This window comes from Notothenia rossii (genome assembly GCF_949606895.1).
Source record: "Notothenia rossii genome assembly, chromosome: 5".
Lineage (NCBI taxonomy): Eukaryota > Metazoa > Chordata > Actinopteri > Perciformes > Nototheniidae > Notothenia > Notothenia rossii.
Window position 1 is genome coordinate 7208212 of NC_136903.1, and position 16710 is coordinate 7224921.

The following is a 16710-nucleotide window of genomic DNA, read 5'->3' on the forward strand; positions in this document are numbered from 1 at the left end:
CTTCTACACTCCCGCTCCAGTAGGTGACGGTAATGCGCATACAAACACCAACGAAGAAGAAGAAGACGTCGTCAAACGGCGCCGTGTTGTTGTCAATAAGCAGGAGCTAACAGATCCAGCTGCTCCTACTCAAAGTTGTGGAGTGTTTGGTGAGAAAGCAACCTCACAATTTCCCATGTCATGATGAAGAATCAAATGTACCTGTCTTTATTTAGAGAGGTTTTACGGCTTTACTGAATGTTTGTTTACCTGCGAAATGATGCTAACTACATTAGCAAGTCATGTTTAGAGTAAGCTTCTTATGTGTGTTATATCTTAAATCAAATGGGTTTTAAAATAAGAATAAAGCTGCTGTTCACCACAGTGACGAGTCACATATCTAACTGTTATGGAGCTGTTTATTTTTGTTAGCTTACTGTGTATGTGGACGTTATTATATGCTAATTCAGCAAATAGAACCAGTTTATCGCGTAATACGTTTTGTTTTCATCTTAGTTTCTATCAACCAAAGCTTACATTGTTTTAGATGTATCTTAGTTTTGTTGAGTCAAATGTTAATTACTTACAGTGGTTTAAAGTAATCAAGTACATTTACTCAAGTACTGTAATTAAGTATACTTCTGAACTTGGTTTTTCTTTCAGTTTCATAATACAACATGTTCACCCTTAGTCAACAGTTTAGTCTATTTGCATTAATCTGTATCTACAGATACAAGAGGTTTTGAGGTACTTGTACTTAACCTGAGTGTTTTCTTTTTGTACTTCTTTTTGTACTTTTGTACTCCACTACATTTTTGAAGGACATTTTGTACTTTATTACTGCACTTCATTTATTTTACAGATGTGTTAACTAGTTACTTTTGACACACAATACTAAAGGAAAACTTCAAACTATGATTATTTGGTATAGAATAAACGATCCAACCTTATATCTAACTAACTAAAACAGAGAAGTATTTTGAATTAAAACAATTTTTGTTCAAAGATATTTCACAGTTCTTTTTTGCTGATTTTGCTTAAAAATATTCTTAACTTTTACCCCAAATACTTAAAGTACATTTTCCTAACCTTACTTAAATAATTGTACTCAATGCAGTACTTTTACTTAACATAGAGTATTTTAACTGTGTGGTATCAGTACTTTTACTCAATTAAGGATTCTTTCTTGAACAAACAAAAAGAAGTTTACAGGCGTCAGCTTTGTTTCCAGGAAGTTGTGGTTAGAGAGCAATAACCCTAGTAGGTGTTGTTGGGTGGGTGTACGTGGCCGCTGAAACACGAAACAAAGTCTATAACAGTCATAAAAGATAAACGTGTGTACAAGAGGCGTGTGGTGCAGTGGGTTAGTGCGTTGGTGTTCGGATCAGGCTCAAACCCCGCTGCAGTCAGCATGTCGTTGTGTCCCTGAGACACTTCACTCCAAATTGCTCCTGTGGGGATTGCCCACAGTATTGAGTATGTAAGTTGGATAAAAGTATCTAACATGTAATGAACAGCTCTATCTTAAACTAATACTCTCTCTGGTGTGTAACTTGTGAGAGTCTTCCATGGAGGACTAGGAGGGGTATGAAGTTATTGTACGCAGAAAAGATAAAACCTAATCTTTATTCAGACAAGCAAGCTGTTAACTTTTAGGTTTGATGTAACACACAAAAATCACTCTCTGCCAGTTTACATGTAACTTTCAGTCTTTAAACAGTGCAATGCATTTTAACCACTTTAATTCAAGTCGTTTCACTTTCATGCATTTTCAGGAAGTTTACGAGCACATTTGTGCAGCTTTTCAAACGGGAAATGCGTTTGACTACTTCCAACAAACAAAACCTAAAGACTGTACCTGTGTGTTTCCCCCCAGGCTCTGCTGACCTGGATGCGCTGCAGCCTCCTGCCGCTGCCTCTCTCTCTCTGCTGCAGCCAGGATGGGCCAGCAGCTCTCAGGTCAGGCGCTGAACCGTCTGCCTGAGAAGCTGGTGAAACACGCCGGACTCGTACGAGACAGCGGCTACCTGACCTACGAGGAGTTTCTGGGGAGAGTGTCCGAACTTAACGACGTGTAAGTGGCAGTCTTTTCAGTACATTCAGGTATAAAGTGTCAATTGTGCGGATACATCCAGCTGTTTTCCAGTTGTTGAATGTTGTTCAGAGACAGTGGAATCAGGAGGTTTAAGCAAACACCTGCTAATGACTTGTCTCACGAAGAATTGCTGTATGTTTTGTATTGTTAGCCCTTTATTTGTGGCTTGTAGACATTACTCTACCATGGTACTGCTTATTTGAAACATAATGACTTTACCTACAATGGCCCTAATACGCTGTCATACATTTTGGATTGAGAGCTAAACTCTGCACATCGAGCTTCATTGCTATTCCTTCATCTTGGACCTTATTCCCTAGACACGAGGCCCTGTTTCTGACAATCTAATTTTAGCTAACTAGCTTTCAGAGATTGTAACTGAGAGACAGGATAACAAGGTTAAAGTGAGTTATTCTACGTTGTGACCAAAGGAAGAACATTTGAATGACATGGCAGATTAGTGGAATCGCAAAGTTGGAAGACAAGTGTAATGTCAGTGGTGATATAGTGCATAGTATGTAGTTTCATTTCTACTTGGTATCTGAAAATGTTTCATATTTTGAATAATCTCTTGTGTCTGTAAAGCTGAGTTCACAGCAGATTAACATCACACAGCAGTTTGGCCCAAATATACACTTAAAATCTAGAGGGAAATCCCAGCTAAATGTAGAAATGTCCAGAAAGTGTCTTTGTGTGTGTTTGCATGAGGAGCTCTGTCTATTGCAGACGGGAGGTAAACTGACTCAGAATGCTTTAATCGAGGTGTATACTCTCTGTCTGTCCTGCTGGATCTCTCTCAGTACGGCTAAGCTAGCCTCTGGACAGCAGAAGCACCTTCTGTTCGAGGTGCAGCCAGGATCCGATGCCACCGCCTTGTGGAAGGTGGCTGTCAGAGTCCTCTGTACCAAGGTGAGTCCAAACAACCTTTTGCACAAAGTAAGTAACATTTATTTATAAAGTGCTTTTCACAGACATAGTCACAAAGTGCTTGACAAAACATTAAAACGTCATAGAAATCCTAAAAGAATAAATGACCACACAAGCCACGTGTTAAAAAGTGCTAAAAACAATACACAGTAAACACAATAAAAACATAGGATAGAATAAAATAAAAGCACACGGGTTACCCAAACGCCTGCCCAAACAGGAGTGTCCTTAGCTGACTTTCTAAGAGACAGCAGAGTCAGCAGCCCGTAGGTGTGCGGGCAGAGCGTTCCATAGCTTAGGAGACAAACATCACATGCCAACGAGAACATCAGCCCACAGCTTTGACGTTGTGTTGTGACTTCCTTTGCCTGCTCTCAGATCAACAAAGAGACCGGCATGGTGGAGGCTTCTCGCATCATGAACCTGTACCAGTTCATCCAGCTGTACCGGGACGTCACCAGCCAGGCTGCAGAGGTCCTGTCTGCAGAGGGAGCCTCCTCCGCCCAGCTGCCCTCCACAGACTCCTGCCAGGCCAGCATGTGGATGGGCAGGTAAGGTCACAGGAAGTAGTCCCTCAAACAGACAAAGACCCCATGACTCATTTATTAATTAATTTGAAAAAATATGAATAGTATATACAGTGATTCACATTAAAGAGCCTTTGAAAGACACCACATCTAAATATCTCCTGGTGTTGGGATTCAAACCATGACTGTATGTATAACATTAACCTTGTGAATATTATTAACTAACTAATCAAGCAGTCGACCACTAGATCAGAAGACATGAATCCAATAAGAAAAAACTAACAATACGGTAAGAAATATAAAGAGAAAGGATACAAATATACACAGTTCAAACAATAATTATCAAGAATGAGCATTTAATTTATATAAAGAAAAAAGGATAACCATTTTTTTTTTACAAGTTGTACTTTGGCTTTGATAATAACAACTCCACAGTGGTGTTAATATGCCAGTGTTGTCCTTCAGCTTAAGTGGTTAAAAAAAATCAATGAATACATTTTTTCCCCAATCAACACAAATGGTGCTGCAGTAAAACATAAAAGTGTTTGTCCAACCGGCTGCTTACATGAACGTATTTTGAAGCTGAATCCCTGGTATATCCCCCTGGAAGAATTACCATCCACAGGAGGAGCTGAGGCTGTTTGAGGGGAACCATTTTACAGTTTCATGCATTTTTATATCACTGAAACAAAACCATCAAAATGCACCTAACCTTAGGCATTTCATAGATGGATAGATAGATAGATAGATAGATAGATAGATGGATAGATAGGTACGTACTTTATTGATCCCAATTTGGGAAATGTTTGCGTTGCCGCAGCATAATAAGAGAAAATTAAGACAGAAGAAATAAACCGTCCAAAATATTTCTGAAATATAAATAAAATAGCATTAACAAGTTAAAATTTAAAAAAAATAAAATATATATATACACATGTGGAAATACAAATTTCCAGTAACAAATATAATGCAGGACATTAGTATGCAAGAAATGGATTATTCAATACTAAATTCCAAGATATTCCATTCTTTAGATAAAAGGCCATGTGTCCCTGCTTAGAAAGTAATTAAACATTATCCCTCTGTGTGTGTGGCCCTGCAGAGTGAAGCAGCTGACGGACGAGGAGGAGTGCTGCATCTGCATGGACGGGAAGTCCGACCTGATCCTGCCCTGTGCACACAGCTTCTGCCAGAAGTGCATTGATAAATGGTAAGGGAGTGGATTTATTATTGTATTGCTTGGTTATCATGGAAAGCAGTGACAAACAAGTCACCTATGATGAACAAACATTAACATTATATCAGTATTTTCTCTATTTTAGAAGCCTGTATTGATGTTTTAAATGAAACTTTAGATATGTCAAGTGTTTTAACTTTCTTTAGAGTTCGATTCATTATAGTTTTTGTGTTATTTTAGTTATATGACTGTAATTTATTGTACAGCTAAGTTGCTACTAGACTGCCTTGTTAATGTGTGACTCTCCCTATGTGGGCAGCGAAATGGGAAACAACGTTCTTTTTTAAGGGCTAAACACCAGTAAATATGGATTGAAGCAGAATAACTTGTTTGATAAAAAACATACAGTATGTTGAATAACAAAAAAAAGGTTAGATTTGTGTTCAATACATTTTAAAACACTATATCTGCAGCTGTGCAGACAAAGGACTTTAAAACAGAGTGAAAGGACAAGCTGTACAGTGTGCAAAAACCCTTAACTGTTTGATACAGTCGTAGATATGACACTCTCTCTTCTGTCTCTGCAGGAGTGGGCAGAGTCGAAACTGTCCGATATGTCGCCTGCAGGTGACTGCTGCCAATGATTCGTGGATCATGTCTGATATCCCCACAGAGGAAGACATCGCTGGCTACATCCTCAACCTGGCGGATGAGGCGGGCCACCCACACCAGCCTTAACACACAGCAAACAAAGTAGATACTGAGAGAAATAGATCCACACCAAGTAGACACACAATGTCCCTTTCAATATGAGGAGATTGTTTTCCTATAAAGCTCACATAATAAAAGGAGTATGCAGGGTTTCCTTCTCCTTTTGAAACCTCCCCTCCTTTAAATCCTGAAAACTCCCAGGATGCTCTTTGTAACCCAAGTATTGTAGATGTGGTGCTTTATGGGAACTGTGTGTGATAATACATTGTCTGAAGTGACATTTTGTATTTGTTATATGTTAGAATACTTTGTAATATATTAATTTAACACACAGCAGATCCAAAAGAACCGCTCTTACAATAATTGTTGGATTACTAACTAACATGGGAAACCTTTTGAAGGGTTTAACCAGGCACTTTATGCTTCCACGCTAATATGATTGTGATAGAAGCTGGTGCAAAAGAGGTGACGTGAGTTCAGCCTTTGTGTTCAGAGAGAGTTATAACCATGGGTAAAATATTCATAGTTGTGAAATTGAAATGAATAGTTTTACATTTGTGAAAAATGAATATATTCATGTTTTTAAAGAGAGTTGGATGAGAAGATTGACACCACACACGTCTACCGTAATTAAGAAGCTAAAGCCAGCAGCTGTTAAACTTAGCTTAGCTCAACGACTAAAAACAGAAGGCGAAACAGTTAGCCCGGTGCTGTTCAAACCATATAACCCTATCGGCACCTCTTAAGTTAACTTGACATGTTGTTTAACTGTACCCAAATCAACCATTGGCCTTGACCTACAATATGTCACTGAAAGAGACGTGTGCCAACCAAGATGAGACTCAAAATGATTACAAACAGACCACGATGGGTCCAAAGAAACAATTATGAAAAGGGCAAAACAACAACAAAAACTACTATGAGATACAAAGCAAGTAAAAAGTCACAAACTAACCACAATAGAGACGCTGTGGCTTTGTATTCAACAGAATACATTAAAGTTATTACAATCACATATCTAACTCTCTGCCAGAAAGTGAATAACCGTTTTGCCAGATTGTCAAACTTTTGCTTTAAGTGCAAAACCCAAGACACAGCGTTTATGGTGAAACACTAAAATCAAATTAATTTTCCACCCATAAAGCTGTTCTGTAGTCTGTGCGATGTAACCCTGCATGTTTATATTCCACATGACATGCCTTATGTGAACCTGGTATAAAGTCAGATAGTGACTGATCATAGTATTTTGGGTGTACAGGACTGAATAGATTTTAAATGACTAGGCTTGCTGTAGTTAACCACTGTGTCATCTATGCTATTTTCTTCCTTATACTTTGTATTTATTTTTTAAATTTCCTATAATTTGACCAATGTTATTTCATTCTGATTGCGCTATAATTTGCTCTGTCATGGCCCGTAATGATAAATGACTGAATTGTCAATATGGGCAGCGTTTGAGTTACGAGTTAACTCTTAAACCGGTAAAGTAATTTAACATTTGAGAGCCAAAGAATTGTTTTATTCCAGATCACATAAATCACAGGCTTTACTGATGATGGTTGTGATTGATGAGGGATGAATCTATGCTGAAGTTCTTCTTGTGTAAAGTAAACGTCTTTCAATTTAATTTTCGTTTGAGTGATATTTTTCTATTCTTATGAGTTATGTATGGAGTTTTTATTTGAACATGTTGATGGGCAACATTCAAACATCAGCTAATCAGTTTTTTGGATTTCACAGTTTTTTTTCAAATATTAGTCAAATTATCTTTCATTTTAAAGAGTAGTGATTTTGTGAATAGAAACTTGATTTATGGTCATTAAATAGACCGTAAACATTTGAATTTGACAAAAAAAACATTTTTAGCTGGGGATGCTGAAAAAATGCACTTTGAAAACTCACTGAAGCTTTCCTTCTTTCTTTTTGTTGCACTACCATAGATGATTTTATCTCAGTGGTTAAAAATATTTTCTGACACTGTAATCCTTTTACAGCAGCACAACAAACAATTTGCAGCAGTAAGGGACCTCCTTCATTAGTACTGTACGCGGTCAATTCAAAATGTATAAAACAAAGTTGTAATATTTAAAGAATGATCAAATGTTCAACTTTCATAGCAGATTACATACAGCATCGGATCCTGCACACACATTGTATTTACATTTTTTGAATGGAAGAAGCTGTATTACAATTGAATTGATTCGTACTGTGTTATCCTTAATAAAGAGATAGCCTACTCACTGTTTGCACTGTATGACTTTGTGTTATTTGGGAGAGAATTAAGTATGCCATTTATCTGTTAAATTAACGTAAAGACTACTAGTTGCAGTTCAGCAAAGTTATTAAAAAACTTGTGAAAAATAAGATGCTAAGCAATATAAACTTTAATGCTGCCAGGTATAGATAACGTTAGCTAACGAAACGAACTGCCGAGTAAAATCAGAAAACACTGGTAATTAATTATTCTATAATTTGTCAAACTACGGTGTTACAAACTTAGCTGGAGTGTTTACGTGTTCGGAGGAATGACGTACAACGGCCTCGACAATTTCTGTAATCCTATTCAGCCACTCGGTAACAACCATCGTTTTTCAGACGCGTAAACTCTTCAAAAATCACAAGTGGGGTCAATGCTGATGTATTTAATGTCGTAGAACAAAACGTGATTTATCTCTTAAATTTGTGTCAACCACAGACCTTATTTCGAACTATTTTCCAAAACCCTATGGAGAAAAACCATTTTTTGCTTTTTGACGAAGGAACCGGAAGTGCTAAAAATGCTAACTTACTTCCGGGTTTTAGGACGCGTCACTGCGGTTCTCTATGATGTTATAGTAAAGCTATGTTGTTTTCTATTGAATTTGTAAGTCTTCATTTTAGACACCATATAAACCCAGTTTTGTCTAACTGCGTTTCACATTACACCATGGAATCTATGGGTAATTACATCGACATTATTGGGGTAAAGAATCAAATATTATGTTTCTTAAAATCAGAATAGGCACCATATTTTGTTATAAAAGGTGCAATAATACTATTGGTATGGGTCGCATTACAATATATTGTAGCTATTCATAGAAAATAACTATATATTTATGTAAAATAAACCATAACATTGGTATTTAGTCATTAACAGTTATTTGTCAACGGTCCCTAACTCAAACCCCAACGGTTAACCACGACGGTTTGGAATTGGACGGTTTGGTCTTTGGAGTAGAGAACCGTCTTGCTGCTGCTAAAACTGGGTGAAACCGTAAGGAAACACCAGGTGAAACAACTAACGTAACGTTACCCCCGTGTTTTTTTTAAGAATACGAACAGTTACATATTTAAAACAGTCGACATTTAATCTCCACTTGGTTCGCTGGGGAATTAACTTTCCTTCCGGTAAATTCGTATAATTTCACTTTAAAGGGAGTAGCAAACGGTCCGGGAGCAGAGCTAAGCTAACTGCTAACCGTTGGCTGCCATTGACTTAGCTTAACACTTGTTGAAGATTTACATTGTCATGGCGGGATTGGTGTCTTCTTTCAATTCCTTTCATGTTATGGGTTGTTAACTGGTAGCCTGATTTAAAGTTAGGAATATAATTAAGATCAACGTTGCTCTAAATGTGTTTTCCCGCCGATGCAGATTTTTGCTACAAGGGATGCATTGGGCTAGCATGCTAACACTACTTGTTGGCTCTGATAACCCATAACCATGGTGATTGCATTTTTAGTAATCACCAGAGGTGACAGAAGTACTCAGATCTTGTACTTAAATAGAAGTACTAGAGAGTAGGAATACTTTGTCACAAGTAAAAGTCCTGCATTCAAAATGTTTAAAGTAAAAGTACAAAAGTATTGGCATCAAAATCTACTTAAAGTCCCAAAAGTAAAAGTACTCACTACGCAGATTGACCCATTTCAGAATAATATATATTGTATGTCTTGATTATATTACTGATCCCTTTGTACACAACATATACATTTAATTGAGACACACAAGGAACAAAAGACCATGTAACACCATTATTGACTGTTCTCTAGCCTTTATTTACATATGAAAAATGAGAAACATAAAAAAAAGAAAATAATTACAACAATCTATTTTTTCACATTTGTGAGTAGAACCAGGGTTTGTAATTTCCCCAAAAGGCTCTCACAAAACTATGTTTAATCCTTATACAAATGTTGCATCTGTATTTTAAAGATTTACCTGACCTGGCATTCACTTCTGAAAAAATCATTCACTTACGAAAATGCAAATCTAGCAAAGTTAGTATACAATTTTTCTTTTTTTCTAAACTCAGTTGAAGAAAGGCGTTTGTAACATGTATATATGCAAGTGACAGATACAGTTAATTAAGCATCGCAACTTTTTAATTCTAATTGTTTTTAAGCTCCTAATTGAATGTGTTGATTCTGAATCAGGTTCTGTGGCTAATGCTCTTTCTTATAGGCTAGTTCACTAGTGCACTTCATTACATATACAAGAAAAAAAACCTCTTTCCCACTAAAATGAGGCACAATGACTGGCCAAGTCCATAGATACAGCATTGAATGCGGTCTAGATATGACATTTACATCAAAGTACTAGGCTTATCTAAATTCCTGCACCAGGGTCCACATAAAATAAAAACTCGGTCAGAATGTTTATTAAGAATATATAATAAAAAATCAAGTGATGTCTAACCTTTGTCTCTTCATCATAAGGACATGTTCATGCACAGTTTGTGCTGGCGAGGTACATCACTCTGGTATGGTACTGCCAACTTCTGTCTTCACTGCGTCCACTAGGAAACTGAGCTCGTTACACAGCGTCTCGTAGCGGTAGGCCATGCGGATCTGTGCCACATTCGTCCGCCGAATGTCATTTCCCGCCGGTCCATCCTCCAGGTAGCTGGAACCAATGAAGTGTTTCTTCTCCTGTAGGGTGAACATGAAAAATAATGTATATTGAGCAGATTTTAAATATGAACATCACACAGCATGTGACTTCAACTGGCTGAAAGTGTTGATGAATTGTTGACAAACTGTTCTAATACTTAATCAGTTTACTACTACTTTAATGATTTTCATCTGTAATAGGGTTACACAGTATTTACACGAGCTATCCGAGGCTGGGACTGTATAAAGGAAAGTGGAGATAAAATAATATCTTCAGTGTAAGTTTCACAGTCATTTGTAATTGTTGAGAGCACAACCTCTTAATTTGGATGGGGCCATTTTTGTTTATCACCGACACTAGAAGAAATTGTATTTCCAAAAACAATTGTGGCCATGTATAAACCATGTCATCAATACATAGTTTGTCCACCAGAGAGCACTGATGTGTTTATGTCTAAACTGTAAAATGTCTCTCAGCTGATGTCTCCCAGTAATGCCAATGACTGGGATAAAAAAAGGACTTTACCTGATGGGAGAGTCCGCTCTGCAGCACACTGTTTCTGGCTATCTCACACAGATCACAGGTGCTTAGCTTCCACAGCTGGGCTGCAATGGCATACTCCTCCATCAAGGCCTCCTGAAAGGGTTAAAAGCAACAATGATTCGATACATTTGTATGATTTGATAATGATAGTCCGAAACCCAAATTGATAGTAAACTCAATGTCTTGGGTTTTGGACTTTTGATCAGACAACTCAAGACATTTCAAGATGGCACCTTGGTCTCTGGGATATTGTGACTCTTTGATGTCTTCTTATATGTGCTGTCATTAGCGATATTTGATGATGAGGGAATTGTCTTGTCATTGATTCTGTTGCAGTGGTTCTGACCTTAGTGTAGTGGAACTGCATGGGGTCGTCCGTGGACAGCGACACACGCAGGCCTTTCTGTAGGAACTCCCGCAGAGGGTTCTTGGAGTACTCCAGGAACAGGCTGTTGTTGCTCAGCGGGGACATGGCGATCGGGACCTGGGCCAGGTAGTACAGGTACTGCAACACTGGACTCTGGGGAGAATGGGGGGTGGGGACACCAAAGTAATGTTAGTAATGCTTAATATCTATTTGTTGAAGTTAGTGTAGGACAATTCTATGGTTAAAGAAATATCAGATACAGATAAATAGGGTTGCAAATGGTTGGTGTCACATGTAAACAGTCAAAATCCTACATTTCAGTTTAACCCTGAACATATTTAAGTCATCATAGATATTTAAAGCATGCCTGTTAAGGAGTTTTAAGATATGATCATGAATGTAATTAATGTTCCCCTTAATGTCAATGACATGTTTACAGTGTAGAATGTCTAAATAGAAAAGGTCTTTCACAGAAACATAGATCACACTTAAGCATGTCTATAAAATAATTTTGAACTATATATAGACATTTTTATTCATTGGGATAAACCCCTTGAGATGCACCATCTCGTTTTCAAGGGGGTCCCATAAACTATTATCGAGCTCAGACTATAGTGAGCTTTGCCTTTCTCAATATTGATTCAAAGCATTTCAAGCTGAGGTATTTTGTCCTGTGGAGCAATAGGTGTTTGTATTTTTTACATCTTTCTGTTATTATTTATTGGCCAGCAAATGCAACCTTTGAGAGATAGCAAATCTTGCTTTGGAGTGGGACTGTAAAATTGTATATAAAAAAAGGCGACCCTTTTGGGTTAGCACGCCACTAATTAGTATCAGTGTTCCTGGCAGTTTTGACCTAGAGATGATAGTGGTCATATTAAAATCCAATGTTATTTATCAGCATAAAAAACAATTATCCAACTCTCTAATGAATTCAGGACTTCACCTTCTTGAGGTTGAGTCCATGGGAGATGTTGTCAGCCGTCAGGAAGGCGGACACCAGGTGGGTGATGGAGCCGGCCTCGCCACAGTGGGGACGAAACTGGAAGGTGTTCAGACCTCGCTCCCTGAGGAGGCAAAATATATTGATATCATGTCCTACCTGCAGTTAACTCATACCATTTCATGAGGTCTAACAAGTTATTTCCTCCATGTCAAAACTCATGTGCAACAATTTCTAAATGTTCGGGCTCTATGGACTAAGGAGATGTTTTTATTTATTTGAAATCTATCTATACAAATGTCAATTAAATATACTGAATGGAATATGTATGTGACACAAAAAGACAATTTATGAATTTGGCCATTAAAAAATGTGCTTGTCTGGTGAACGCAGGACTTACTTGCGCAGGTTGTTGAGCACCATGATGTTGGCGTACATGTAGAACAGGTAGTAGGTATATGGAGGGTTATCGTCCATGGTCCACGCCTCAGGTTTTGGGCTTTTGTAAGAGAACATGTGGTCGCTGTGTTTTGATTCGTCATCCACACTGTCAAATCCTGTCACCTAAAGGATAACGAATAAAATGTCACCATTGATTTTACACATCCATGCGTGTGTCTTCATCAGTTTTGTCTTTAACTGTTTGTGCAGAAGACTAACTTAACATCACTAAGTTAATCTTGACAAAACCACTTTATTTTTGTGTCACCGATTCCACCCATCATATATGTACTTACGTATTTGAGGAATACGTGTATCTCCTTGTGCTTTTGTGGATTGACTGTAGCCTCAAACAGTGGGAGGAAAACGTTCTCCAGCATCTTTGCAAAGTTCGGAAGTATTTTCTTTGACTTGAAAATGTCACTGCAAGACAAAAGGCACCAAATACACTCACATTTAAACAAACATTATAAGTGATGTTATTATTCCAAAATAAATGGATTTAAACTCTAAAAGTAATGATTATATCTAAAGTTTTCTCTTTGCACTTACTAAATCCTGGGAACTTGAATCATCCATCTCATGTTGGGCGAGTGCAGCTTGTGCTGGATGAACCAAGTTGCCAGGCCCTCCCACTCGCTGGCTGAGCGCCCGTAGATGGACAGGCGGGGCTCGGCATGCTGGTACTTGCTCTCTTCCAGTTCTTTGGACACTTCCTGAAACAGTTGTTATGGAGCATTTCAAGTTAGAGCTATTTAGTGTTGTAAGGTTAATGGTCTTGTCCTTTTGTGGAGTATAGACATAATGTTTCTCCACTTGCTAGAAGATGTGTTTGAAAGAATCCTATATATACTGTAGTATGTATCTTTTCTGTTTGTCATAGCCCCTCCCCTTCCATTCTTGGTGTGAAAATGTGGGTATAAGACCCTCTGCAGACCTTCTGTCTTTTGTACTTCGCTGCAGACTGCTTGACACTCTGTAACGATTTACCTTCTTGCAAGAATAAACTCCCTTAAACTCCCTTATTCCAAGAATCTTCATTTCAGTGAAAGGTTTCCTCACCATTTTATATTATTTTCTGGTTTGTCTCCAAGTTTCCACCTGAAAGTCTAGTAATGTTTGTCAATTGTTCACTGGACAGATAACCGATGATTCTGTCACATCTGTGCTATTTCCAAATACCAACATACTTAATGCTTTAAAGGTGGGGTAGGTAATTCACTTCAGAAACACTTTTTGTTATATTCCATGGAATGCTCTTAACATCCCGATAGCAATGAATATATTAAATGCTTTGACAATAAATCCATAAAAACATTTCATCTGTGGAAGCCGTGGCGCTGTAAAAAGCACGACCAATCATCTGAGCCGGCCCGGCTAAATTAACTGGATGGCCTATCTGCCTGTCAGCCTTCCATCTGTGCACAAACTTATCTCGTGCCCTCATTGGTCATGTGCGCGTTCGTGTGTGTTGGAGGAGGGGCTCTGTAAGGAAGTCTGAAGGAAGGGGCAGATTTTTTCCGATTGTGTATTTTCAAATTCTAGCGCACTCGAGCTGGTTTCTCCATTCTTGCCTACCCTACCTTTAAGCAATGAACACTACAGCCATGAAGTTCATGTACTTCAGCAGTCAACCACCAGTCGGCGCAGGGCATCTACAACTTAACCCTAACCAATTATGATAGATGGTTCAGGTCTTTACAAAATATACCAAGATAAAACAGTACACATAAAGATGTTTAAAGGACAAATCAATGTAACATGATATAAAAGAGAGACAAGCAGGACATCTTTAAATTTGACGGGCCGAATTTTTTTGCCAATTTGATCAACAAATCCCCTAAAATTAATTTCTTCAGCATTTGACCCGTTGCTTTTTCCAACTCATTGTATTTGGTTAATGGTTGACTTCTCAAAATTCCAGTTTAGCTTCAGCCAACTTTTTGAGAACAAATCAGATAATTATTTAAGGCCTCAAAGTGATAACAAAACTCATACTGCACCTTGATGATTCGTGCAAAGTATTCTCCTTTGATGTGGTTGTCTGATTTCAAGTAGATCTCTCGCAGTTCGCTGGCGCCCACGGGGTTGTACTTGGAGTTGAACTTGTCAAACCGATGAAATGTTTGCCTTCCCTAGGAGGGTCATTCGTGAGACAGGGTGAATCTTTTGATAACATTTTCATTCCAACAAAATGACTGTTTATTATTTTCAGATTACGTATTAAAAAGATCGTGCATGGAACATAAAAAAGATTGCATCACACCATATGAAATGCTTGAACACGCATAATTGCATCCTTCTGTAGTCATTTTAAAACCACACATTTGTTATTGGCAGGCTCATGGAGTTATTAAGCGATACCTGCCCTATTTACCTCAATGACGTTGTTTTTTAGAACAAATATCTGGCAAAACCGATGTCTGACGGCATTGCAGAAATGTTACTGAACTTGTTTCAATTTTTAAGAACTTTTGACAGCAACGACTTTGTTCTTACAGCGTGCACGTCCAGAGAGTCCACGGTGAGGTCGTACGGGTCCATGTTGAGTTTGTTGAAGACTTCCTTGTGTGTGATCTCCTGACCGTCCTTCTCCAGGACCACGCGATCTGTCTCTTCCTGGTATGTGGTCTTTATAAATTTCAGCAGATGCTTCTGGTTCATGCAAGCAGCCGCGTGTATATGTGTGTCCACCTGTGTTTTGACATGAAGCAAACAGTTAGGATGTGCATGACTTTATTGGACAAGTAACAGTGGAACTTTACATTTATGTTAATTAGATCAAGAGCACTAGAGATAATTTTCAGAGTCGAAGCTCAGAGTGATTCAATGTTGACCGGACGATTTGCATTACATCATTTTGATACAGTGATTTTCGTAAGTTGCTAGTTTAATCAGGGTTTCCCACACATAGACTATACTTGGGCGGGCCGCTCAGGTATATTAACGGCCGCCCAAGTATATTTCGCGACCCATTTAGGTTGTCATTTTTTTTTTTTTTTAATATATATTTTTTTTTTTCGTCCACCCCCACTTAAAATCACATGGATAGGTTCCTAAATACATTTACAATTTTTTTTTAAATAGTAACCCATGTCCATATGTTTATTTGTGGGTAGTAGATTTAAACTATAGGGCTATCACTAAGGGCCCAGCCTGTACCTGTTTCGCTCTGCCATGGCTTGAAGGGTCTGCTAACAAGCGACCAACAGAAAGGTTAATGCTGTTGCACGTCACCTCAAACCCCCCCCCCCAAGTATATTTCAGATCTGTGGGAAACACTGTTAATGTATAATGAACTAGATGGAAAACACCAACCAACCTTTCTGACGTTGTAGAAGTCTCTATGTGGGACACATTTCAGCTCTTTTAGCTCTGCCATTTCATTCATCATTTCATGAAGATAGAATTTAGAGGCCAGGAAGTTCAACCGTCTGTGACAGTACGTTTTCCTGTGAGGGAGCAAAAGATTTCAGGTAGGAACATTTGAAATGACTCATTCAACTCATGTTAATGGTTGCAGTGAATCTACTTCCCCCCCTGCTGACTGATGCTCTGCTGCATGCACCGTTCAGGAAGGGAAAACTATTCACAGTAGTTTTTGAAATATCAGTTAAAAGCTATGGCCCTATTGTCGTTATGTATATTTAAAACATTTGTGTACTTACGTTGGGCCGTCAGCTATCATTGCGAGGACATGGCTCAGGTCTATAGCAAAGGTCTCGAGGTCGGGGTAAGGGAGGCTGTGAGGCTGCTGTTGTTTCAGGGCCTCAGCATTGTCGTAAACATGAACTATGCCATCCTTCATCTGCAGCTCGTAGTTCAGGTTCTCAGGAATACCCTCCATGGAGTATGGGTCCTCTCCTTCCTGAGGGAACGGCCAGATGTCTAAACACAATGAGAGGAAATAGAAACGGAAAATAATGAATATGCTTTGCAGTAGGAGTTATATACAGTTAACAGTACCAACACATCTTGAAGAATATTAAGACTCAATGTATCTCATCATGGTTATAGGATGTGTATCAGAACTCATATTTTACCACTGATGCAATTGTTAAAACACAAAATAACAGTCATTATGTCTCACACACATTCAAGTGCAGCTGTTGGAGAATCTATTTTTAG

The 16710-nt window shown here is 38.3% G+C and overlaps 2 protein-coding genes and 1 long non-coding RNA gene across 3 annotated transcripts in view; 2 read left to right on the plus strand and 1 right to left on the minus strand.

Annotated features, from left to right (window-relative positions):
* On the plus strand, positions 1-7656 carry rnf141 (ring finger protein 141). The gene is made up of 6 exons (XM_079680256.1): positions 1-149; positions 1856-2053; positions 2875-2983; positions 3380-3552; positions 4631-4738; positions 5293-7656. Exons 2-6 carry the CDS (start codon positions 1920-1922, stop codon positions 5441-5443), a joined length of 675 nt encoding a protein of 224 aa, XP_079536382.1. The 5' UTR covers positions 1-149; positions 1856-1919; the 3' UTR covers positions 5444-7656.
* Positions 7657-9429: 1773 nt separating this feature from the next.
* On the minus strand, positions 9430-16650 carry ampd3b (adenosine monophosphate deaminase 3b). Its single transcript, XM_079682755.1, has 11 exons — positions 16251-16650; positions 15905-16034; positions 15082-15276; positions 14586-14717; positions 13135-13298; positions 12879-13005; positions 12542-12705; positions 12145-12265; positions 11178-11351; positions 10814-10924; positions 9430-10326 (listed from the first exon to the last, which is right to left on the minus strand). Exons 1-11 carry the CDS (start codon positions 16427-16429, stop codon positions 10150-10152), a joined length of 1674 nt encoding a protein of 557 aa, XP_079538881.1. The 5' UTR covers positions 16430-16650; the 3' UTR covers positions 9430-10149.
* LOC307040166 overlaps positions 15079-16710 on the plus strand; it is a 39278-nt gene continuing 37646 nt past the window's right edge. The window contains exon 1 of the long non-coding RNA XR_013808439.1: positions 15079-15204. This is a non-coding gene — a long non-coding RNA (uncharacterized lncRNA). The remainder of the gene's footprint in view (positions 15205-16710) is intronic.